The sequence below is a fragment of the Ursus americanus genome, chromosome 6 (assembly GCF_024610735.1).
Source record: "Ursus americanus isolate L20-20 chromosome 6, mUrsAme1.1.p, whole genome shotgun sequence".
NCBI lineage: Eukaryota > Metazoa > Chordata > Mammalia > Carnivora > Ursidae > Ursus > Ursus americanus.
The window spans coordinates 27786262-27812890 of NC_142132.1; the positions used below are offsets into that span (position 1 = coordinate 27786262).

Consider the following 26629-nt stretch of genomic DNA (forward strand, 5'->3'; position numbering starts at 1 on the left):
GGGCCTGAAGTTTCCTAACCACTTGGTTTCTCTGCCTCCAATCTGTTTCCAGGCTAAGCCATTTTGCAGACTCACTGGCCCTAAAGTACTGTTTTCCCATACTGTCCTGCTCAAGGTTACAGAGCTCTGCCATGCTAATCTCCCTTGTCCAGTTGTGGTCCTACTAGCCTTTAAAGGTTTACAGGATTACTGGCCAACCCACCTTAAATATGCTGCCTTTATTTCCTTTGCATTCATCCATCTCATTCCCATCTCTACTCTTTAACTTTGTCCTTTTTGGTTTTGGTAATGTATGAACAAAATCTATAACTTAACAGAAGACTGCGGTAAACAAACAAACAAAAAACCCCAAAAAACTGTTCTCTAGTCATCCAGCTCCCTCTCCCTGCAGAAAAAATGCATGCAAGTCTTTCAGAGTCTGGGCCTGGCATAGCCTATTCCATCCTTTCCATCACATGGGCTTCAAGGAAGTTGCAATGCTCTTTGAGCCTACCTGGAGGCCTCCCCCCCTCCCACCCCAACACACACACACACACACACACACACACACACACACACACACACACACACCCATACCCGGAGGCCCTCTGTTCTTATTTGGGATGACCTTTATGAACACACACACACACACACACACACACACACACACACACCCATACCCGGAGGTCCTCTGTTCTTATTTGGGATGACCTTTATGAAGCCCTCACTGGATCAATATTCCGGCACGTTAATCGGTGCTCAGAAAAATACCTGTGACTGAAAGACGTGGTCAAATTGAATATCTTTCTCTTCTGAACTGCCGCAACACTTCTTGCAACAGGTCTATTGCTCCTGAATTCACACAGGATCTGTGCCTGAAGCACGTGCTTGTCACATGGTATAAACAGCTACCACTCTGAGAGTGCAAGAGTGGGTTTCTGCACACGAACAAACTGACCAGTCCCTCTTCTCAGGCGTCATCTCCTTTCCTCTACATCCCTGCTTACTCCAGACGGCCGACTTCCTCTCTTCCACAGCAGGAAACCAGCATTGCGCATAAAAGAGCGCATGTACCTCCGAAGGCGGGAGGCCGAGAGAATTTTGTCCCGCCCGCTCCCCGTCTCTCTGATGGCGCGGGGAGCGCTGCGTCGGTGTGCGTGGCTGCGCAGCCGCAGTGCCGGGCGAGTGGGCGGGGTCGGCTCTTGGCGGCGGTTGGCGCGGCCCAGGAGGCGGCTGCACGTGCAGGCGGGGCAATGCGTCACTGATCCGTGAGGCGCGGCCTTAGGGTCGGCCTCCTCTGGAGTCTGCGGCTGGCCCCTTCCCGGTTAGTACCTTAAGCCGGGTTTGGGGGGTGGGGGGGTGCGTGGGAGGGTGGGGAGCGGCCGTTGAGAGAGGGGGTGTCAGGACGCTCACCGAGTAGGGGCGGCCCACGGCCCGCTTCGGGCTGAGGGCTTGGCAAGGGGGAAGTAGGCTGTGTGAGGAGGAAAGAATGCGAGACAAGGGGCATAGGACTCTCCGGCTCGGCCTGCGGAAGGACGCCAGCTCTCCCGAGGGAGGGTGGAAACTGGAGGGGGTGGGCCTGCCACTCACGGGGCTGGGGATCCTTTCCTCCCTCATCTAGGAGGAGCAAGGATGAATATGACTCAAGCCCGGGTTCTGGTGGCCGCAGTGGTGAGTTTGGTGGTTGTCCTTCTCTACGCCTCCATCCACAAGATCGAGGAAGGACACCTGGCTGTGTACTACAGGTGAGCGGCGTGTGCAGTCGGCTCAGGTCTAAAGTAGGTCGAAAGGGGACTCGCCTTAGAATGAGTCTATGAAGTTGTACCCTCTTGCAGCATCGGGGAACTCTCCAGCCTTAGGAAGTGATTTTCGTCCCAGCCCTGGGGGAGGGTGGGGAACGAGCACCCTGTAGGTATTAGACAGTTCTAGTGCTCTGTGCATTTTGTGGAGACGCTAAGACGTCCTCCAGAGAAGTCTTCTTAGTAGACCGAAAACTCATTTACTTGTGGGAAAAACGAAGAAGGAAGAAAGAAAGGCAGTAGTCACTCTACTGTGACTAAAGAGGTGGATAAATCATTGTTCTATCCCATACCGCTGTACAGGCTTTTAGTTTGTAGTTAAGAGATGTCATTTAGAAACTCTGGTCCTGTTTGTGGTTGTTCCTTAGATTTTTTTTCCTCTAATAGTGGAAATAGTGGCCAGTTTTGGCTTAGGAGGCCATCATGACCATGACAATTGTTATATTCCTGGACCTTGAGAGACATAAATACAGCATTGATGGGCCACCCTTCTCCCACCTTACCCTTTCTTTTCAAGTTGAGACCAGGAATAGTGTGGGATGTCTTGCTGTTTAGGTGAAGTGGAATAGTTTTTCCTTCAGCATAGTTCCAACCAGTTCCTTTTGTTGTAGACAGAGGACATTTTGGAGATATTGCAATTATAATGTATTTGAAAGAGCTTCAACTTTCTACTTGTTTTTGTTATCCCCCAAAACTGGTATTTCTATTTTGACATCCATCCGGAATCTTAGGAATGGTCTTCCCTGTGAAGTGCTAGTTTCAAATACAATTTTAGTGATATGTCTTAGCAGATGGAGATCTAGCATAACAAGTGACAGATTAGTCCATATTTCCACCCAGTTCAGCATTGTCTTCCTGACAGTAAAATCGAGGAAAGAACATTTCAAGGTATGGCTTTCAAAGAATTAGGGATGGACCTCAGTTCATCTTTTCTTAGCTATTTGTTATGAATTCTTTGAAACCTATTTATGTTTTCAAGATAAGAAAGTTCTATAAATTTATTATTCACTATGTAAAATAGGACTTCTTTTTGATACTTGTCCCCAAATGCCTTCTTTGTAGAATTTTTAAGATGTACTTTCATATTTCTCACATTCCAGAATTTGATGAACAAGTCCACAGTTATCTACGATCTATAGTTTTATCCCCTTATTCTTCATCTTTCCATGCTAAGTTTTTGTTATTTTTAATAGAGACTTTAGTCCTCCAGTATTTTAATATAGGTAAGTGGAGTAGGAGTCTTGAGCCTCAGAAATTTTCTCATTCTTTGAAATTTTGTGTTATCTTCTTTTTTCAACCTGGTGATTAAATGTATTATGTTTTGATTTGGTTTGTGTTATATACAATTAAAGTACAGCAGCTGAGAACCATTAGAATTTTTTTCACAATTATTTCTCAGAACCTTAAAGACCAAGGAAAATCCTTTGTACCTGAGAGCAGTGCTGGAGACCCAGAGGTATCGTTGTTGGAGCTTATGAAACAAGGTGTAACATTGGCAGTTTAATTTGATCTTTTCCACCTTTGGCAGTTATTTTAGGGACCAGTAGTTGTTCATGATGAATAACTCATATTAGTGAGGCTTTAGTTGTTCAGTAGCATGAGTAAGAGTAAATATTTATTATAGCACTTTAGATTTGGGAAGAGGATTTCTCTCTTTATAATCTTGTCAAATTGAAACATCTTTTTGCAGGGGAGGAGCTTTACTAACTAGCCCCAGTGGACCAGGCTATCATATCATGTTGCCTTTCATTACTACGTTCAGATCTGTGCAGGTGAGTGTGATTCCTAGGGAACCCCCCCACTGGATAGACAGGTGTGACAGGAACAGTTACCACATTTGTGGGTGGAGTTGGATTTCTTTATTGCTTAAGCAAATGGTGGTATTTACTTACATACAGGAATTACAAAGTTCAAAGTACAATTGTCACAGTACAAGTTACAATTCTGAACGACCTCACTCTCTTGAAGTATATTAGAAGTATGAGCCAGGCAACTTGGAAGAACTGAGGACTTCCCCCATCTATATAGTGCTATACGGCAGGTTCTTTGTTTCTGCTGTCAAAGTAAAAGCAGGACTTTGAAACACAACTAGAAATACAAACCATTGATTACTTCATTTAGAATGGTGTTTGGTTTCCATAGAAGCCAGTTCCTGGACTACTGTTAACATGGAGGATCTGAATTTCTATATACAACTTTTCTGCCTCGCTTTTTTCCTGGGACATTAAGCACAATTTTATGTGGAACCTTAGTGAATGTTCTATTTTGACAGCATCCCACAGTATTTGAAATAAGCATCTGCTCATTGAAAACAGTATCTTGGCCATGGGAGACACTTAGTAAATATCTTTTGATACAACAAGATGACAAAACAGGACTAGATCATGACTGCTTTTGCAAGCTCAGTGTGATCATAAATCTTTGGATTCAGAAGTTTTTGTACTATCTGCTGCTAATTTTTCTAGGATTCAGGAAAATTCAGTGTATTTAATCTTGTAATTTAAGTCTAGGCTTCCTGCTAGTGAGAGTTTTGTAATGAATACTTAAATCCTCCAGATTTCCTTCCACTTCCCTTTTGGATGGCTTTGGGCAAGAATTGTGTCTGTTGAAATGAGATGTAGTGTTTTTCCCCTAGTCAGACCCATTTCCATATTGTTTTCCCATGTTTATTTTTTCACTCTTGCCTTGGTTCATGTTGTCACCTCTTCTCTCACTATCTCTCCCTTCATTACTGCTCTCTATCTCAATCTTGCCAGCCTTTTAAAGTCACATTGCAAATCCCTCTTCGTCTAATCTATAGCTCCTAAAGTCTGTATCATAAATTTTGGCTCTTGTCATATTTCCTTTAATAATGATGTTTGTAGTCTCCAAGTTTCTTTGTGTATTTTCTTTCCAGAAAGTCTCCCAATTTCCTGAAGACAGGGATTGTAACACATTCATATTCCTGACATTTCTGCTTGTGCTGAAAGTTTTTAAATTGAGCCTATTTCTTAGGAAGCAATATGGTATAGTGAACATGAGGCCAGAAACCTGGAGACAGGTTCTGGCTCTGGCTCTGCCACTAATTGATTACATGACTTTGCAGAACATTTAACCATAGACTTCAGTTATTCCTCCATGAAAGAGGGGGTTTTAATTACATGACCTCACCAACAGCCCAAGCAGTTAGTAATGATGTTATCAATGGCATCATCAGACCCTTAGAGATAAGGAGCTTTTTAAAAACCTTACTCAAAGCCAGGCAAATCTGTTTCTGCCTTCTGGAGCTTATTATTTTGAGTCATACTGCTGCAGAAGTATATAAAAGAGTTACAGTCAATAAACATTAAGACATATTTAGAAGTTAACAGCATATAACAGACATATGGTGTATATGTATATATACATAAATAGTAATAAATCGTCATACTTAATAAGACATGAAATTAGTAAAAAGATTTTAGTTAAACTAATGTACTTTGCATCTACAAAATATTAAAGGCTAGAGCCAGTGTGGCTAAATAGGAATGTTCTTTCTTTATACATGACACAATAACATTCTAGGAAAGAAATACATTAATAAAACTCTTTTAAGAAATTGTTCTCGTAAGAATGAGGCATAAATTTATTTTTAGGAATTTTTGGAACACATGAGAACACAACCTATATAAACAAATGACTTAACAAACTTGGCAGTTGAAAGGAATATATAAGTAGCATCTTGGAAAATGTGAGATCCTGCATATGATATTAAAAAAAAACCTATGCTTAGAGAAATATGAAAACCTACACCCTTTAAAACATATATAACATAACCAAAGACTTACTTCTAAAATAACTGTTTATACTGGGAAGATAATTTTGGGGATGATAGAAAAGAACTATAAAAGTACTTGAAGATAGGATATTAAGTAGAGGATTTAACATTTGAATTCTTTCCTAGTTCTTGGCTAGGTTATATTCTCTAGGTTAAATAGGAATGTATATTAAAAGTTGATATGGGATATGGAAATTGAATTTGGTTAATATTTTGAAGGAAATAAATTGAATTCGTCTCTTCATCAATTCCCCTCACTCTGCCTAGAACCTATCACTAGTGTTTACCATCCCCCTAATCTCTCAACCCTAGAGTTCCTTCTTTTCTTTTCTCTCATGGAATGTTGTTTGTGGCTACTTACTACATCCTTCCTGTTATGTCTCTTGAACTGACAGCCTTCAATTTCCATGGCTTTTACTAAATTAATCCAAACAAAGTAATACTTTAGCTTCCCAGCTGGTTTTCTTGCCTCTAGGTAAGATGGTTAATGAGAACCATATCACATAGAAATATAGAAATTAAGGGAAAAAAACATTTGAAAGGTCCATTTTGTGGCTGAATGTAAGATGGACTAGGGAGAGCCCAGGCCCCCCAGTGAACATCCTGGGCCCTCTGTCTAATAGCACATTCTCTTACCAGAATTTGCCCTCCTCTGTATTGCCTCTTTTGCTCCAGGCAAGCCAGATCGTTTCCTGTCATCTATACACACCTCGTCCTCAACTTTGTATATTTGATAGGATAGCTCCTTTTTTTTTTTTTAAGTTTATAAAGGTTTATTAAACATTTCAGACAGCTGTGCAGCAAACACACCAGAAATAAAAGCTCCAGAATAGCAGTCCAAATGTTCTACGTGTTTGGTCTCATGGTCCCGTTTCCTAGATAGACTGCCTCCAGTTCTGTCCTCTGCCTGGCCTGCCTCCTTTCCTCAGGCAAGAGAAAGGTGGATGGTTTAGACTCTAAGGACAACCATGTCGGTCCCCAGTGGGCAGGGGCCCGGAGAAAATCTCATTTGCCAACACTTGTTACCAAGGCACAGAAAAAGCAAAAAGTAGGGCACCTGGGTGGCTCATCTGGTTAAGCGTCTGCCTTTGGCTCAGGTCATGATCTCAGGGTCCTGGGATCAAGCCCCATGTCAGGCTCCCTGGAGGAGTCTGCTTGTCCCTTTCTCTCCATCCCCACTCGTGTTCTCGCTCTCTCTCTCTCTCAAATAAATAAAATATTTTTTAAAAAAAGTAAAAAGCAAGTGACAGTCACAAAGTCTTTCTGTGTGTTCTTCATAATGTATAGTCTGTATGTGTAGGCCCTAAGGAGCTCCTGGCCTGAGAAGCTATTGAACCTAAGATGTGTCTCTGCCTCATCTTTCTCATTTTTCCCCGTCTAGACCTGGCTTATGAATACTTCACCACAGAGAGCTTTCCAAACTATTATTTTACTCTCTATCACTTAACCTAACAATTGAGTTTATACTCTCATATTTTGTACTTGTTATAGATTGTTTTATGAGGGTTTTATCTCCTATGTTGATTGTGAGCTTTTTAGAAACAAGGACCATGTTTCCTTTCTTGTTTATATTCCATAAAGTAATATTTTGCTGTATGCTTAAATAAGGTTCAGTGTGTCCAGAATATGCAGTGGAATTAAAGTTCAGAGCACAAGTCCTAATGGTAGTATCCTTGTGGGTAAGCCATGTAGTTTTCAATCCCAGGCCAGCTCTATGCAAATAAGGAACTCTGAAAGATTGAACGTTGAAACTTTCAGATTGAATATTGAAACTTTCCAAGTGTACTTCTTTTTCTTGGCCCCAGCTCCCACCCCCAATCAACCTCTCCACTCTAGGTTGTGCAAGTGCATCTTGATTGGGACATTAGTTATAAAATATTTTGTCTTGTTTTTCACGTCTACTAGGATACGAAAAGAAATTACTCTGATAGCTAATCTTTGGGGACTGAAATTGTAATGGAGCTCTTCTGTACTTACCTCTTAGCAGATCTCTGGAGGTTTTCCTCTGGGACCAGTAGTTCTTTGACAATATGTGTCCTGAGTATTCATGAAAAAAATTTTTTCCCCCAGACAACACTACAAACCGATGAAGTTAAAAACGTGCCTTGTGGAACAAGGTAAGCTTTCCCTTTGCTTACCAGCCTACCTTTAAATCAGATGGCGTTTCTGTTCGTAAACTCTGGTTACTTAAACATCTTTCAGATAGATAAGATAGTAACCCAGGGAAATTTCTCTTCTGAGCATTATTTGAGTAAAGCCCTGTCTCCAAGCTTTCTATCTCAGAAGTCACTTGGGTATTGAAAAAAGTAGTTTCAGAGCTGGCAGACTTAACTTTCTATAATATCAGCACTGCCACATCTGCTTTATTGATTTTTTTCTTAATAGACTAGTTTTTAGAGCACTTATAGGTTCATTGCTAAGCAAAAGGACAGAGAGTTCCCATATATTCCTTGTCCCCATACATGTGTTTATTGATTTTGTTAAGCTTACTTTCCTTGTTTGTAAAAATTAGGTAATAAGACTTATCTTGCAGAGTTACTGTGAGGATTAGGATTAGTGTATGTAAAGTGCCTCTAACCCAGCACTTGACTCAGAATAGGTACTCAGTAACAATAGTTGGAATGAAATCATCTCACCTTCTTGTCATCTGTAGTACTAAATGCCATCTAACAAAGATTTTTTAAAGATTTTATTTATTTATTTATTTATTTATTTATTTATTTATTTATTTTAGAGAGAGTGAGTGAGCAGGGGAGGAGCAAAGGAAGAGAGAGAGAGAAGCTCAAGCAGACTCCACACTGAGCGCAGACTCCAATGCAGGGCTTGATCTGACACCCCTGAGATCATGACCTGGGCCGAAACCAAGAGTTGGACGCTTAACCTACTGAGCCACCCAGGCAGCCCCTAAATGCCATCTAATTAGAGTTTCTGGTCCATTAGGTCTGGAATTAGGCTCAAGAATTTGCATTTCTAGGGCACCTGAGTGGCTCAGTCAGTTAAGCATCTTCCTTCACCTCAGGTCATGATCTCAGGGTCCTGGGATCGAGTCACACATCGGGCTCCCTGCTCAGGAAGGAGTCTGCTTCTCCCTCTCATTCTCCCTTTGTGTTCTCCTTCTCTTTCTCAAATAAATAAATAAGATCTTTAAAAAAAATATGAAAAGAGTTTGCATTTCTAATAGAAGTTTCTAGGTGATGCTCCTGCTGCTGGTCTGAAGACCTTACTTTGAAAGTCTGTGCCGTAAAGAGTTTTAGGGGGAGAATGGCAAGCAAAGCCCAAATTATTTCTAGAGTATAATCAGTATGTTGAATTGTATCAAAAAAGATTGTAAAATTCAAGGTTTTAAATGCTCTATTTTAAATGACTAAAATACCTGTATTTATAAGCCTGTAAAAGAGGCTTGGACATCTATGGAAGGACAGAAAAAGGGAGACTCTCCCTCTTTTAAGTTTATGTATTTGGTATTAAGTTTTTCCGAGGTCTTTCTGTAACTCTCTTTTATGGATTCCCTTTAGAGAGGACTCAAAATTGGCAACTCATGAGATTTGGGGTGAATTTCATCTTTACGCTTCCCTTATTTTCTCAGATTTTTTTCTGTGAGTAGGTATTACCCTTTTTTATCAGGAAAAAATGTCATTATAAGTTGTTAGGAAGACTTAGTTGTTTAGTTTCAAAATCTCTAACTTCACGTATCTTAAATTGAGGTTCACATGTGCGTTAAGGTCTGTGCTGACAGGCCAAGAAGTATAGGAAGTCATTAATTAACAAGACTGATCTTTCTGAAGTGTCAATTTTACTTGAGGGTTTGGGGGGAAATCCTTTTTTTCATATTAGAATAAATACAGATTAAAAAGTAGATTAAAACTCTTCATGAATTATTAAGAAAGTCAGGAAACCAAAAAAAATGTCAGCCCATGGCTGGCTTTCATACCTCTTGGGGAACCATTTTACTTGGTTCTTTGATGGAAAAGTTTGAGAAGGGCACTGCTTTAGTTGTTGGCTTCAGTTAGTAAGGGCAAAGTGCTAAATAGTCCTGGGTTACAGGTTTAGCCTTCATGTGAGCTGATTTGATTACAGCAGTTACAGAGGTGAGCCTTGGTTATGAGAGGAGCTAGATAAAGTGTGTGTAGGGACATCTGAGTGATGAGTGAGTAGTGGTTAGTGGTCATTTTAATCAGTGAGCTGTGGATGTCTTTAGATTTTCCTTCTAAATTTCTGTCCTGTGGGATATGTTTGATGATGTGGGAATCTGGGGTTGTAATTTTATTTGGCTCACATTTTTTCCATTTCTTTGTTTTTAGTGGTGGGGTCATGATCTATATTGACCGAATAGAAGTGGTTAATATGTTGGCCCCTTGTGCAGGTATGGTACCCATATATTTCTGTTTTGGTTTTGTTTTTTAAGTAGGCTTCACGCCCACTGTGGAGCCCAACATGGGGCTTAAACTCATGACCCTGAGATCAAGACTGAGCCATCCAGGCGCCCCTATTCTGTTTGTTTGTTTGGTTTTTTTTTTAAGATTTTATTTATTTATTTGACAGAGACAGCCAGCGAGAGAGGGAACACAAGCAGGGGGAGTGGGAGCAGAAGAAGCAGGCTCCTAGCAGAGAAGCCTGATGTGGGGCTCGATCCCAGAACGCCAGGATCACGCCCTGAGCTGAAGGCAGACACTTAACGACTGAGCCACCCAGGCGCCCCTTTGTAGTTATAATTAGAATTTTTAGGGAAACAAAAGCAAAAATGAACTATTGGGACTTAATCAAGGTAAAAAGCTTCTGGACAGCGAAGGAAACAAATCAACAGAACTAAAAGGCAGCCTATGGAATGGGAGAAGATATTTGCAAGTGAAATATCTGATAAACGGTTAGTATCCAAAATCTGTAAAAACTTATCAAACTCAACAACCAAAAAACAAATAATCCAATTAAGAAATGGGCAGAAGATATGAATAGATACTTTTCCAAAGAAGACATCCAGATGGCTAACAGACAGATGAAAAGATACTTAACATCACTCATCATCAGGGAGATACAAATCAAAACCATTATGAGATACCACCTCACACCTGTCAGAATGGCTAAAATTAACACAGGAAACAACAGGTGTTGGCACGGTTGTGGAGAAAGGGGAAACCTCTTGCACTATTGGTTGGAATGCAAACTGGTGCAGCTACTCTGAAGAACAGTTTGGAGTTTCTTCAGAAAGTTAAAAATAGAACTACGTTACAATCCAGCAATTGCACTACTAGGTATTTACCCAAAAGATAGAAAAATACAGATTTGAAGGGGTACATGCACTCTGATGTTTATAGCAGCATTATCAAAAATAGCCAAACTATGGGATGCCTGGGTGGCTCAGTTGGTTAAGCATCTGCCTTCCGCTCAGGTCATGGTCCCAGGGTCCTGGGATGGAATCCCGCAACAGGCTGCTTGCTCAGCGGGGAGTCTTCTTCTCCCCCTGCCTCTCACTCCTCCTGCTTGTGCACATGCTCTCTCTTTCTGACATATAAATAAATAAAATCTTTAAAAAAAAACAGAAAACAGCCAAACTATGGAGAGAGCCCAAGTGTCCATCGGCTGATGAATGGATAAGGAAGAGGCGGTGTATATATGTGTGTACACACACACACACACACACACACACACAATGGAATATTAACCATCAAAAAGAATGAAATCTTGCCATTTGCAACAACATGAATGGAGTTAGAGTGTATTATGCTAAGTGAAATAAGTCAGTCAGAGAAAGATAAATACCATATGATCTCACTGAGATGTGGAATTTAAGAAAGAAAACAGATTAATATATGGAAAGGGGAAAAGAAAAAAAGAGGAAAACAAGCCATAAGAGGCTCTTAAAAATAAAGAACAGACTGAGGGTTGATTGAAGGAGGTGGATGGGGGAGTGGGTATTAAGGAGGGCACTTTTGATGAGCACTGGGTGTTATATGTAAGTGGTGAATCACTGAGTTGTATTCCAGAAACCAATATTGCATTGTATGTTCAACTAAAATTTAAATTAAAAAAAAAAAAAAAAAAAGAGTTGGATGCTTAACTGACTGAGCCACCCAGAGCCCTTATTCTGTTGTTTTTATGTTGTTTTTAACTAAAGAGATTCCTTAAGGAATAAAAGGGTACTTTTAAAGTTTTATGACCTCATTCGTTTTTGATACATGTAAAAAAATGATAACTGGAATCTTTTACATTTCTGGGGAATGGTGGCAGAGTCACAAGTCAGGTCACAAGTCCTAAACAGAGTTGACTTTCCACAAACTGTATGTGTTACTCTTCTCTCAGCATAGTTTTGCTAAGAACAAGACAATCATTGATTATTTCTATAGTTTGTAGTTATCCAGTCAGAATGAGAGAGCATTTCCTTGCGTGCTAAAAAATTTGTAACTGCTCAGTTCCTGGGCCAAACTGATTTATGATCGTAGAAAACTCTTTTCTAATTGAGATTTGCTATAACTTGCAAAGCAATCTGAAAAATCTCATTGTGGGGAAAACATTTCCTTGGTAAAAGATCAAAACCCACAGAGACGGAATGGTTTCTGTTCAAATCAAAAACTTAATTAGAATTTCTGAAGACAGATTTGCTTTTTTTTTAATGTTTGATTTTTTTTCCCCAACTTTTTTTTTTACTGTGGTAAAATACATATAACTTAAAATTTACCATCTTAAGTATTTTTAAGTGTACAGTTCAGCAGTATTAAACACATTCACAGGGGTACCTTGCTGGCTCAGTTGGTAGAGCATGTGACTCTTGATCTAGGGGTTGTAAATTTGAGCCCCACATGGGGTGTAGAGGTTACTTAAAAATAAAATCTTAAAGAAGAAATTCACGTTGTTGTGCAGCCATTACCACCATCCATCTCCATAACTTTTTTTTATATTGCAAGAATGAAACTATACCTATTAAATGTTAACTCCCCATTTCCCTCTGTCCCCAGCCTCAAGCAACTACCATTCTATTTTCTGTCTCTATGATTTTCTCTACTCTTAAGTACCTTATATAAGTAGAATCATAGTATTTGTCTTTTTGTGACTGGCTTATTTCACTTAGCGTAATGTCCTCAAGGTTCATCCATGTTGTACCGTGTGTTAGAATTTCCTTTTTTTTCTCAGGCTGAGTAATACTGCATTGTATAAATGTACCACATTTTGTGTCATTTATCCATTGATGGAAACTTGGGTTGCTTCCATATTTTAGCTATTAAGAATAATGCTGCTATGAACATGGGTGTATGTGGATCTATTTGAGACCCTGCTTTCATTTGAAAGAGCTGCCATTCTATCCTTATTATTAAAATTGGCATGCTTAATATGTACAGGATACCGTGTTTGGCAAAAACAATTTAAAAAGGTGAAATCAGACCCTTTTCCCTAAGGGGTTTTTCATTTTACTTCTGAAGATGTGATACCAACCTTAAAAAATAGATATATAGATATATCTATATATATGAATGTAAGTTCATGCTTAATTTTATGGCACTGGTACAGGCACAAAAAGCAAAAGGATTTTAGAGTAGAGAGCAAGCTGTATTACTGCCACGTGGATTTGGATTATATTTTTCTGTGATTATTTTTGTCTTTTTCTCATCTATTTCCCTGGTGGAACGAATTATGATTGGGAAACTAGATGAAGGGAAAGATATTGCTGGTTCTGTAGCCAGAGATGAGGAAACTGTTGGATCACCAATTCATTTGGAAATGACCAAACCAAGTGAGTTAGTCAGCAAGTATTTATTGATGGCCTGACCATCATTTGTGATCTAGAATCCAGTTATATCTGAAATCTTCCATGGGAAAGCCAGTAAAACAAGTCCTTGGGTCTGAAGGAAGAAAAAAACATGTTTTAATAGATAGAGCACATATTCTGGTGTGGTTTAGTATGTGCCTTTAAGAACTTTTCTGAAATTCTCTTGTTTCTGTTTCCTATTATGCAAAATTAGGAAATATTTTTGTGAAAATTAAGTGGTAATGTATGTAAATTGCCGGATATAAATCCTGGCCCGGTAAAGGTTCACTTCTTTTCCTTCTAGTTCGGTGTCTTTTTACAGCCTTTATTTATTTTTAAGATTTTATTTATTTGTCAGAGATAGAGCACACAAGCAGGGGGAGCAGCAGGCAGAGGGAGAAGCAGGCTCCCTGCTGAGCAAGGAGCCCCGAGGCGGGACTCCATCCCAGGCCCCTGGGATCATGACCTGAGCGGAAGACAGATGCTTAACTGATTGAGCCACCCAGGCATCCCTTTTTACAGCCTTTAAAAAGTATCTTTTCAAAAATGGTCTTTGGCAGCTGTTTCCTTCTTTCATATCCAGTGTTTTTCAATTAATTCAGGCCTTCTTTATGTCCTTGCTAAACTTTTGCTTTGTAGTAATTGCCTTACACTTTCCTTGCCTCACTGTTCATCTTCACACTGCTGCCACAGTACAAATGTGATTGTGTCAGGCCCTTCCTTGAACATTTTGACAGTTCCTTATTATCTCCAAGATAAGGTATACTCTTCTTAGTTATGGAACTCAAAATTTGCCCATTAGAATTGCAAATGCAGTGATATTTGGAAAATTGAGCACAGGAACACTTCTAGGTTTGTGAGCTGTGTTTCATTTTTCCACTATTTTGTTGTCACTTTTCCTCATGTATATTATAACTTTTACCTTGGTTGAATTAGAAGATACATGGTAAAAATGGATTTTACCTTTCCTTCAGTGTTTGATATTGTGAGGAACTACACTGCAGATTATGACAAGACCTTGATCTTCAATAAAATCCACCATGAACTGAACCAGTTTTGTAGTGCCCACACGCTTCAAGAAGTTTACATTGAATTGTTTGGTAAGTGTCTTATTCGTTGTAAATTAAGTATGTGAATAACCAATTGGAAATCTTAGTCAACTCTATGACCTCTGTAATATTAGTAAACATTATCCTATTTGAGCATTTCTTCTGAATTTATAATAGAGCATTTGTCTTTAAAATATTCTTTATCTTAAGTTTAAAATTTCTTAAAAGATATTTTAAGAAGGATAATTTTCTGAAATATATATAACTTAATAGAGATTGAAAAAAGATTATTTACAGGCTATATTCTGTTTTTACTCTGATAATCGTAAAAATTAGCTTTGTTGCTATTTTAATAATTGATAATTTGGGGAAATTTAAAAGTCTTTTAGAGTTTCCCAAGACCCACCTCCATGTTTGATGACTTGCTAGGAAGACTGACAGGACTCGGTATATGTTCTACTCACAGCTAAGATACAAAAGGATACAAAGTAAAATCCGGAGGAAGCCAGGCACAAGCTTCCAAGAGTTTTCTCCCAGTGGAGGCATGCAGGATACACTTACTTCAGTATTAGTGTGAGGACACATGTGGACTGTTGTCCACTAAGGAAGCTCATTAGAGACTTACTGCCCAGAATTTTTTTTAGGGGGGAGGGGCAGAGGGAGCAGTAGAGAGAGAAGGCTCCACACACAGTACAGAGCCTGACAAGGGGCTTGACCTTATAACCCTGAGATCATGACCTGAGCCAAAATCAAGAGTCAGACACTTAACCGACTGAGCCACCCACAAGCCCCACTCCTCAGAATTTTTACTGGGGGCTATTGGGGGCTAAATAGGCATCCTCTGCCTATAGCACATAAAATTCCACACTCCCAGAAGGAAGGCACGTGTTCAGCATAAACCACATTGTTTGTATAAACAGTTTAGGCAGAGTGAGTCATTCTTACCAGTTCTGGGAATAGTGGGAATCCTTTCCAAATCCAGGTGACAGCCAAAGGCCAACTTGCAAACAGGCCTTTCTAAGGATCACAGCTTCAGGCCTGCTGTGTTAACTCTTTTCTTTACAAATTACTTTTCATTTGTGATAGTGAAAGTTGTGACCTGTGATAAGGTTGTTGCTGTTGTTTGCTTACTTCTCCCCCCTGGAATTCTTAGTGAATTTCTTACAGGCAGGCATAGGGATGGTTAATCATTTTAGAGCTCTACCAGTTGATTCCTCACTGATGATTGACAACTACTAGATGTATGAGAAAACTGTCCTCATTTCTCATATCACCAGTCATTTTAATAATGGTGAAAGTACATTGAGGTGGATAGAAAATTCATGACTTACAAGACCAAGTGAAGTGATAGCTTTATTGTCCATTTTTGTGTACTTCAGAGACCTTCCTGTGAGCCTCCTCCCTTCCTTATTTTAATTTAATGTTTTGTTTTTTTTTTTAAGAGAGAGTGAGTGTGTGCATGAAGGAGGGGTGGGAGGGGCAGAGAGAGAGAATCTCAAGCACCCTCCATGCTCAGCATGGAGCCGTCACAGGACCGATCTCACAACTCTGAGATCATGATCTGAAAGAGGCAGATGCTCAACTGATTGAGCCACCCAGTCATGCCCCCCCCAATCCAAAATACTAGCAGAGATCCATGGAAATGAAATTTAGTTATTTGGAGATTTGGGTTAAAGACTGACTGAGGGGCACATAGGTGTCTCAGTTGGTTAAGTGGCTGACTCTTGATTTCGACTCAGGTCATAATTTCAAGGTCCTGGGATCAAGCTCTGCATAGGGCTCCACACTCAGTGTGGAGTCTGCCTGGGATTCTTTTTCCATCCCCCTGCTCATTTGCTCATGCGCGTGCTCTCTCTCTCTCTCGCTCTAGAATAAATAAACCTTAGGGGCTCCTGGATGGCTCAGTCAGTTAAGCGGCTGCCTTCGGCTCAGGTCATGATCTCCGGGTCCTGGGATCGAGCCCCACATCAGGCTCCCTGCTCACTGGGGAGCCTGCTTCTCCCTCTCTCTCTGCCCTTCTGTCCTACACGTGTTTTCTCTCTAGCTCTATCTCAAATAAATAAATAAAATCTTAAAAAAAAAAAATCTTAAAAAAAGACTGAAAAATGGGAATTTGGTTTTTATGAGAATCAGGACACACGTTCAGTAGCCACACTGAATTAAGATATTAGAGACCTAGAATCTCCATTTATTGGATAAACAACCTGTTTTTCATTTTCTTCCTTAAATTCTTTGTTTGACATTTCACACTTTCTCCCATACAAAGGGAAAACTAAATATGTATTTTAAATGAATATATAATAACATATTTGTAATTTGTAATTAGTTTTTTTATATATATATGTGAAGTGGTTTAAGCTCTATAGAGTAGTACCATGGAAACTTTAGGTCTAATAATGATTGGGTTTTTTCAATATTAATACAATGAAAAAAGATTGTTTTTGAGTATCATGAGAGCTGTTGTTCTTGGCCTCAAAAACAGATCAAATAGATGAAAACCTGAAGCAAGCTCTCCAGAAAGATTTAAACGTCATGGCCCCAGGCCTCACCATACAGGTAAGCCCTTTTCCTGGGGAAATTCTCTAGGAATTTTGAGAACTTTGAATTTAATTGTTCTTTCATCGGACATTGTTTATTCCGCAATAATTTAATTGAAATGCTGCGGGATTTTATAGAATAGCTTTCTCAATTTGACTTAGGTCTCTGCCAAAATAAAATACTCTTGTAGCTTGCCCTGGGTGGCATTTTCTTCTGATAAGCTGATAACCTAACGTTCTTAAAAGGAAATGAGATCCCTGCACTGCTAATTGTGAGACATTATTAAGATACAGTAATGGTTATAAATCAGTGTAAGAGTAAGGTTTTAGTCTCAGTAAGATTATGAAAAAGGATTTCAAGTATAAGATTTGAACAATAATTCTAGCAAAAGATGTCATATATGATTAATTGACAGATGAACTGATTGGATGATTATTGCTGTAAGTCTTTAGAGTTCAAGAACATTTCAAGAGAGTCTCCCTGGAAACGACTATAATTGAGTTGGAATTTTAGGTGGGTCTGGAAGAATTAGCAGGATTTGTATGGTGGGAAGGAGTAAGGAAGGTATTTTAAGTGGGTAGAATGGCCTGAGTAAAAGTAAGGTAGCAGATGAATTTGGTGGTGGTGATGGTGGTGGCGGTGGCAGTCGCATTGGGAGATAGAATGGTGAGGAGTTGTAGGCTGGTTTTTTTGAGTCAGTGTTTTTTCAGATTGGGTTGAAATCCATGAGTGATTCTAAAATCAATTTTATTGGATCATGACATGACAGCATTTTAAATAAAATAAAATTGAATAAGAAAAGAAATCAGAACACATGACATGTACTAAATTTAAGTATCGTTCTGTAAAACTTTTGTTTTCTCTAAGTGTGGTGTAGATGTTTATATTGGGTATCGCTGTAAAATGCGTGTCTTACAGTGGTCACGGTCAGTAATATTTAAAAGCTATGACTATAGGTCTGGATTACATGAGAAGTGGTAAAATGGCTTCTCTAGTGCCCTTTCTTAGAGTTTTCTAGGAGATCAGTTGTTGTGGTAATGAATGTTACTGCAGCTAAAGAGAAAACTTTGGGGTCATGGTGTCTCAAGTATTGCACTGTTGAGAGTGTGCATTCACGTAAGTGACCACGTGTGATCTCATCAACAAGACTGGAAAGATGGTGAGAGTTTCCCCTGTCCTTATTCATGCTGTGCATTATCTCTGGTGCCTGAAGGGAAGCTGCCAAAGTTAAGGGGTCATTTGAAAAGTCCAGTGCTGACTTTGTAAAATCTGCCTGGTTGTCCATTCAGTTGTGGCTGGAGTTCCTTTTCAGTTTTAAAGATAATAAATGTGAGGGGCGCCTGGGTGGCACAGCGTTTAAGCGTCTGCCTTCGGCTCAGGGCGTGATCCCGGCGTTGTGGGATCGAGCCCCACATCAGGCTCCTCCTCTATGAGCCTGCTTCTTCCTCTCCCACTCCCTCTGCTTGTGTTCCCTCTCTCGCTGGCTGTCTCTCTCTCTGTCGAATGAATAAATAAAATCTTTAAAAAAAATAAAATAAAATAAAAAATAAAGATAATAAATGTGAATGTCACAGATTCTTAGATTCTGCTCACATTGTTACTTGGGAGATGTAGCTTATTCTTAATAGCTGCTTAGAATTCTTTCCTTATATTACATAATCATTTCTCTGTTGTTTCTAATTTTTGCTATTAAAAAACAATAGGGTAGGAATATTCTTGGCACATCTCCTTGTATGTACAAATTATCTTTCTAAAACCTGCACAAATCTATATTTTTATCAGCAGTGTATGTGAATACTTATTTCTCTATAAACCTCACCAGCATTTGAAGCAATCAGACATGCTAATTTTTGCCCTGGAAAGATGTTATGTCTCTCTTTGATTTGCATTTCTTTAGTTATTAATGAGGTTAAAAAAATCTTGATTTTTTTTTTGTGTGACCGTTTGTACTTTGTCAACTGCCTATTCATATTCTTTGCTCACTTTTCTGTTGTGTTGTTTTACTTTTTTTTTTTTTTTACTGATTCGTAGTAGTATTTTATATATCCTGAATATTTTTATACACAATGTGTTTTATATGTTGTAAAAAAAAATTGGATATTGGGGAAAAAGATGAATAACAAAATGAAATTCACCAGTAATCATACCATGGAGAGATATGAGTTTGTCGTATCTTTCTAGATTCTTCTTAATCTAGAGGAGTGTATGTTTGTTTATATGTATAAATAATGTTAAATTAAAGTGGGTTTGTACTCTAGCTGCTTTTTTCACTTATATATAAGCATCTTTTCAATTCAAAAATACAGATTCACTACATCATCACTTTTAATGTTTTTATTTAATTAATCTGTGGCCTCCAATTTTCACCGTTACACACATGTTGCAATGACAAGCTTATACATACATCTTTTTAAATCCTTCTCTTAAAATATATTCTTAAGTGATTGAGGAGTGAAAGTGTATACCCACGTTGGAGGCTTTTTGATAAGTATTGTCAAATGGCCTTTCAGAAAAATTTTAGCATCTTACATTCTCTCATCAGCAGTGTTAGTGAGCTATAGTTTCCTACACATTTGATTTTGTGATTGTACCCAAATAATTAACAGATGCTTGCTGACTCTCTTAATCCTTTTAGAGAAGTTAATCTGATATTTTGTATTAATTATTGAGGTTGAATGCCCTAGGATATTTAATGGCCATTTGTATTTCATTTGTGAATTGTTTGTTGTGTTTGCTCATTTTTTAATAATTTATCTTTTTCTCACTTAAATAAGCAATTTTTTAAATAAAATAAGCTGTTTTTAATATGTTAATTATTACAGTTATTAAATGCATGGGAAGTAGTTTCTCCTAGTTTTTTCTTTACCATTTAATGTCTTTTCCCCCAGTAATTCTGAAGTTTTAAACTTATGTAGAAATTTTAGTATTTTTTCTTTATGGTGTTTTGCAGCATTGGCATGATTTAAAAAGCCACTTTCACTACTTTAAAATATAGAAACTAAAAAAAAATAAAATATAGAAATTTAAATAAAATTGGAAATTACAACATTTTACTCTGCTTTTACAGTTGTGTTTTTATTTTTTAAGATTTATTTATTTTAAGGAGGGTGAGAAAGTGCACTTGGGTGGGGGTGGGGGGAGGGGTAAGGGGGAGGAAGAGAGAAACTTAAACAGAGAGTGCTGAGCATGGAGCCCAACCCAGGACTCAATCTCATGACCCTGAGATCATGACCTGAGCCAAAACCAAGAGTCCGACACTTAACTGTGCCACCGAGGCACCTCTTTATGATGTGATTTTAGATTTAAATCTTTAATTCATCTGGAATCCATTTTGATGTCAGTTATGAGGTAGGGCTCTAGTTCCCCAGCCCCCAACTTGGGAGTAACAAGAATTATGGAATAATTTATCTCCTCATCTGCCTTAATTTGAAATGCCACTTCTATTTTATGCTAAATCCCATTATATAGTACAGTGTTTCTTGGACTTTGTTCCATTGATCTTTCTGTTTCCTATTCCTTCATTAGTTATTGAGCTCTTAGTCTTTTCCCATCAAGTCTTCTCTCTTATTATTTCCTTCTTGTTAGTAAATGACACCTCCTTCCCTTCAGACAAATCTAGATGTGTGGGAGGCATCTTTAACAGCCCTCTTATCCTTAACATCTAATCAGACCCTATATCCTGCTGATTTTACCACCAAAATCCGTGTAAAACTGTTGGTTCCTTCATCTTCACTGCTACCTCCCTAAGCCAAGCCACCATCTCTTGCCTGGATTTCCAACGGTAGTCTCCTATGATGTTGCCCCACTTTGACTTTTACCTTTATCCATGTTATTTTCTGCATAGCAGTGAGAAGGATCTTTTAAATTTAGTTATATTTATTTGTTGTTTTTATAAAAACAATTAATGAAAAAAGTGTCACTTCATAATATGTTTTTAAACTGGTAGGTCAAGATCTCCATTGTTTTGCTTGCTTTAGTCTTGCCATAAAAGTTTGTTACGAGAGCTGGAATGCATTTTTAGAATTTCCGATGTATTTGTCAGCCTTTCTTCTTTAACACATTAGTATATGCTTATGATAATCAACTTTTTATTCACTTTTAAAATCTGATAAGATGTATTATCTTTCCAAAAATAGTGGCCTTTGATATTTCTGCCAGGTTATTCTCCTAGATGAGTTTTCATTATTGAATTTCCAAGCTATATCAGGTACCTAAATTGGCGCATAAGTTTAAAACTGGGAACGTAGTTTATGGCTTTACTTAATCATATCATTTTTGTTTCTTTTAGAATTTCTGACCAGGTGAAAGATTCATTTCTTAAATTAATACTCATGGATTTACTGAGTTTTAATGCTATTAAATATGTAGTCTTTTTTTGGTATAATCATTGAGGACTGCAAATGATTCTTGGTGAATTTATTGTGTAGCTACTAGTTTGCTGAATTCACTGTTTCTAATAAATTTGGGGGGCTAATTTCCTTGGATTTTTTTTTTGTGTGTATGCGGTATAAACATTTAACATGAAATCTGTCCTCTTAAATTTTTAGGTGCACAATACATTATTATTGACTGTAGGTACAGTGTTATACAATAGATCTTTTAGAGCTAATTTATCTTGCTTGACTGAAACATCATGAATTTCCTTAGATTTTTTATTTATATAATTATGCCAAAGTAAAAATCTTGATTTTCCTCTCTACAACCATTTCCCAGTCTCCAAATCATCCTATTTTAAATTCTTCACATAACACTCATAACTATCTGAAAGTTTCTTATTCATTTATTTGCTTTTTGTTATCTATTGTGTTTTCTCCCTTTAAAATTTTCAATTTCACAAGAGCAGTCTTGCCTTGTTCATTGCTATATCCATAGTGCCCAGAACAAACAGCACTTGACACAGACAGGCACCTAATTAATACTTGTTGAATAAACATTCTCTATAACAATCAGTATTTTAATTTTGCTCTTCTCTGTGTTTATACTCCATTTTTTTTTGAACAACTACTATGGCAAATTTGAATGGTGAAAATATGCATCCTTGGTATTTTTTCCCTATCTTATTAAAGAAAGTGACTATATTATATGCTGGCTTTCCATTTAAAGTATATGCTTATAACCCCGTGGTCACTTTCAGATATATTCATTTCATCCGCTCCCCGCCCCCCACTGTGTGTGTGTGTATTTTGGCCATTGTTTTTGGATATGTTGTCATTTTATTTATTTATTTATTTATTTATTTATTTATTTATTTATTTATTTATTTATTTATTTTTAAGATTTTATTTGAGGAAGAGAGAGTGAGCGAGACAGAGAGCATGAGCAGGGGGCATAGGCAGAGGGAGAAGCAGGCTCCCAACTGAGCAGGGAGCCCAGTATGGGGCTCAGTCCCAGGACCCTGAGATCATGACCTGAGCCGAAAGCAGCCGCTTAACCGACTGAGCCACCCAGGCGCCCTGTCATTTTATTTTTTAAATGTGTTATGATATAACTTGCATTTATTTTTTAAATGTGTTTTGATATAATGTGCATATATAAGCACCTATTATAGTAGGTGCTTAATTTACACATATTTGAAAATTCTGAGATTCCCAAGATTGTCAAGCATGTAGTATGTTCTTCAGCCTCATACAGCAAGATAGAAGTCTTCAGAAAACAGTCATATTTTATGCTTTTTAAAAAATAAGACTAAGAAGATATATGGTCAGTATCTTAATTAAATGCAAAATGACAGTGCTTCCTTCTGAATCATATTAAAACATATTTGAAGTCATCTGTATTTCTGGTAGTCACATAGTGAAATCTGGCATTTCTCACAAATGCTGGTTATAAATTTTTGTCTTCTGGTTATTTCCATGAGTTTTTCCTTATGTCCTCACATGCCTCAACTTCAGCATATAATGAGTTTTTTCACTACAGTCCCCAGCTTTTTATTCCATTTCACTACTTCTTGTATTTGGTTATGATAGTTCTCAGATTCTTTACAGATTTGGCTGTTCTCTTTCATGTAGGGAGGTCTGTGTTGCTTAAAAGTCTTCTTTTAAAAGCCTTAAAAGAAGGTTATGTGCTTGAGAAAGAGCACGAGCAGGGAGGGAAAAATAAAAAAAGGTGAAATCGGAGAGGGAGACAAACCATAAGAGACTGTTAATCATAGGAAACAAATTGAGGGTTGCTAAAGGGGAGAGGGATGGGAGATGGCGTAACTGGGTGATGGACATTAGGGAGGGCATGTGATGTGATGAGCACTGTATTATATAAGAACGATAAATCTCTGAACTCTGCCTCTGAAACTAATACACTATATGTTAATTAATTGAATTTAAATAAAAAGAAGGTTATGTGCTTAAAGCCTTTGTTGCTTAAAAGTTTAGCCAATTTTCGGAGAGAAATTAAAACTTTCTTAAGATCAGCAGTGTTTTGTGTGTTTTTGCAGTATACGTGGGGGGTGAGTGATGTTTAGTTAAATCAAAAGCTTTTGAGAGATCAGTTGCCTGATATAGAAGAGTCAGCTTTCAAAAGGCTGTACTTCCCAAGTAGCTAATCTTAATTAATGTCAAAGTACACTATGGTTAGGGAAACAAAATGTCTAGTAAACAGGATCTACAAGGACAAGTAGACTTTGTTCTTTCTGGGAAGAAAGAATGTAAGCTGTTAACTGGTATTTTCCTTCAACTTTGGGCTGGTTATGTATAGTCAGTACTCAGTGATTGCAGGTTTAGGAAGTGGTAAATACATTTATTTCCACTGTATTAAGTTGCATATACTGACGTGAACATTGTTTGCTTTTATTTTTGTTTTTACTGTTTCCTACTTTACAATTTAAATTTTGGAACTTTGCCTTCCTTCTCTTTCTTTGATTTGCAGGCTTGAAAAGGAAACAAAAGTATCCAATGGGAGAGCTTTGTTAGAGGTCTTTTAAGGGAGAACCTTTTCCCTAAAGGAGTTTATTTCATAATGGATAGGGTGATTTTTTTCCCATAGGCAAGCATTTTTTAAGGAAACAAGTAGCAGCGTGTCTTTGATTCTTGGTGTGATGGCGTGAAGAATAGATTTTCTAGTGGAATCTCCACACATGTTAGTAGGCAGCTATGTCATAGTTGTTTCATTAGTTTCGTTTGAGGAGCCTTTTCAGTAGAAGATTTAGTTTGAAGATTTATTTTTCAAATATACTTTGGCTTTTCATTTTTATTTTTTAGGCTGTGCGTGTTACAAAACCCAAAATCCCAGAAGCCATAAGAAGAAATTTTGAGTTAATGTGAGTAATATGCTTGGAATCCCCAAATTTTTATTTAGGGCTATCTACATATTAATATACCAGTGCAGAGAAAACTTATGTGTGAGATGTTACACTCTGGGGTGGGGTGTATATCTGTTTTCCATACTTTAATTCTGATAATATTATCGATTTTCGTGTCTTCAGTCACTAGATTATTCTTAGTTTTTTCTTTATATATGAACATTTCAGGAGCAGCATTAGTGGCTAAGGATGCAATTTGCTGTAGAACTGTGGTTGAAAGGCTAAGGAGCTATAATTTGGACATGAATATCTTGAATTAAATACGAATAGAGGAGGGAGTCCTAGCTGCTAAGGTTGAAGAGAGTGCCTCTATTGTGTCACTGTGTTACAGTGGTAAGAATAGATACTTTATTGGTATAAAGTTTGGTTCTCCATTATATGTGATTGTGTATCTGAAATTACACCTATATCTTTATAATTTGCTTCTGGGAAGCTTTGCCTGAATTGACTCCTGGTAGTCTTCTCTTTTTTGGGTCCAGGGTTGACTAGGAATGAGAAGTTATTTGCTTGACATGAAATTAATTTCTTAGTGTTCTGAAGGTCTGTGTTAGGGGAATAGCTACTGTGGTTGAAATGGCAGTATTATTCTTGTATGACAGGTACAGAAAAGAAGAAACAAAAGGTCTTTAGGAAATTTGGCAAGTATTTTAAGAGGAAAACTGAAATGCTGGAAAAATAACTGCAAAAATCAGGAATACAACAGATTGTATAAGTATAGGGGGTCCAAGAAATAATAATACTTCTTCCTGGGGTGATTTACTGCTGAGTCCTTACTGTTCCCAAGTCTCTATCTTCTGTTATACCGAATTTTATTTTCCCTTTTCATTTGTAGAAAAGGAACTCCTCTTTTAAAACTATAAAGCACAGAGTGCCAGGCTGGATAGATCATGGATCTGATCCACTTGTATAAAAATTTTTTTTATTGAAGGCTCAGGATGTCTTAGGCTTTCAATATGATAGCTTCTAGTGATGGAAACATGAAGACTATATGTTCTCTGCCCTCAAATAACTCATAGTACCCAGAATGCCATTTTATGTCTTTATCGGTTTTAGCAGGAGGAAAGAAGAGATCTTTTGGGGGGAAATGTTTTGGGGGAACTATTGGAGTTACTTTTCAGATAAATCTGGATCTTTCCTAATTTTGTAGACTATTGCAATCCCAGATTTAAAAGCCACCTTGAGGTCTAACCTCCTACGTAATAGTAATCTTTTTTTATACCTTTTCTGCCCTGTGGTCACCCAGTCACCACTTGTACATGCTTAGTGATAGGCCAGCCGTTTCCATTATTAGAAAGCTCAGATTCTTAGAAAATTCTTCCTTACATTGAGCCCCAGTTCACCACCCAATAACTACCACCTAATTATATCTTCCATACAACAAATAGGGTAACTGCACGAGAGTGTCTGCCTGAGGAGGGGCTGAAATCTAGCTCCATTCTGCGTGCCAGGCCATGCACCTGAGGGACTGCATCTGCCCAGAGGGTGTTGCGTTTTGCTAATTGGCCCAGGGGTGCTGTGTGGGCTAGCTGGAGGCCTAACAACAAAGGAAGCATTTCTGTACTCTGAGTACTTGCAGATCACAGGCCTTTTCATGATACAATTAGAAGAAAAGGTCAGACTAAAATTCAAATGTGTAAATTGTTTCCTATATTTGGGTGACTTTGGGCAAATCACTTAACTTTGCAGCCTCAGATTCATTATAAGTAAAATGGGGTAACACCTCTCTAGGCATGTTAATGGATCAGAAAGGTCGTGTTACAAATGGTTCTTTGACTCAATATAGAGTCAGAATTACTGCCTGTGACTGCACATCATTTCTAATTTTTATAATATTTTGCTTCACAGGGAGGCTGAAAAGACAAAACTTCTTATAGCTGCACAGAAACAAAAGGTTGTGGAGAAAGAAGCTGAGACAGAGAGGAAAAAGGCTGTTATAGGTACTTGGATTTCTTTCTGAAATGGATGTCTCTTAAGTACGTGTGTTATGAGTTTGTCCTGTTCTTTGTCAGTCTGACACTGGTTATTGATGGGATCAAATAAGATTGCATCATACGTAGTGGAGAATTCTAGAAACTCTTCTGTATATTCAGATGTCCTATAGCCTTTAAAACTAGATGGTGCCAGTAGTTAATGAAGTGGCTCTCCACCATGTCTTTGACTGCTACTGCTTTTTCGAGGACAAGAAAAATGGATAGGGTTTTTGGGCAACTCCAGCCTCTGTGGAGTAGAGTTTTGTTCATACAGTTTAAGAGTAGGGAAATTTTTTGGCCAAAGCTCAGGACTATAGTATGCATCCTTGCCGTTGACATGCAGTGAGTTTTATCTGGGTGAATAGGTGTTGTCCTCTCCGACAGTAGGGCAGGATTGCTTACAGCTTATTTTGCATCACAGGGACTTCCCTAACACTCCAGGATATCATATATTGGACTGCCCTCT

At 38.1% G+C, this 26629-nt stretch overlaps 1 protein-coding gene across 2 annotated transcripts in view; it reads left to right on the forward strand.

The window, feature by feature from the left end:
- The first annotated feature begins 1146 nt into the window (after positions 1-1146).
- The window catches only part of ERLIN1 (ER lipid raft associated 1), a 37984-nt gene continuing 12501 nt past the window's right edge, over positions 1147-26629 (forward strand). The window contains exons 1-9 of one of the 2 annotated variants that reach the window (XM_045802858.2): positions 1147-1303; positions 1601-1724; positions 3469-3550; positions 7645-7691; positions 9876-9937; positions 14287-14412; positions 16844-16917; positions 24093-24151; positions 26039-26130. In XM_045802858.2, the coding sequence (XP_045658814.1) occupies positions 1612-1724; positions 3469-3550; positions 7645-7691; positions 9876-9937; positions 14287-14412; positions 16844-16917; positions 24093-24151; positions 26039-26130 (655 nt within the window). In that variant the 5' untranslated portion in view covers positions 1147-1303; positions 1601-1611. Of the gene's footprint in view, positions 1304-1600; positions 1725-3468; positions 3551-7644; positions 7692-9875; positions 9938-14286; positions 14413-16843; positions 16918-24092; positions 24152-26038; positions 26131-26629 lie in introns of those variants that run through there. The other variant, XM_087862803.1, reaches the window with a different exon arrangement.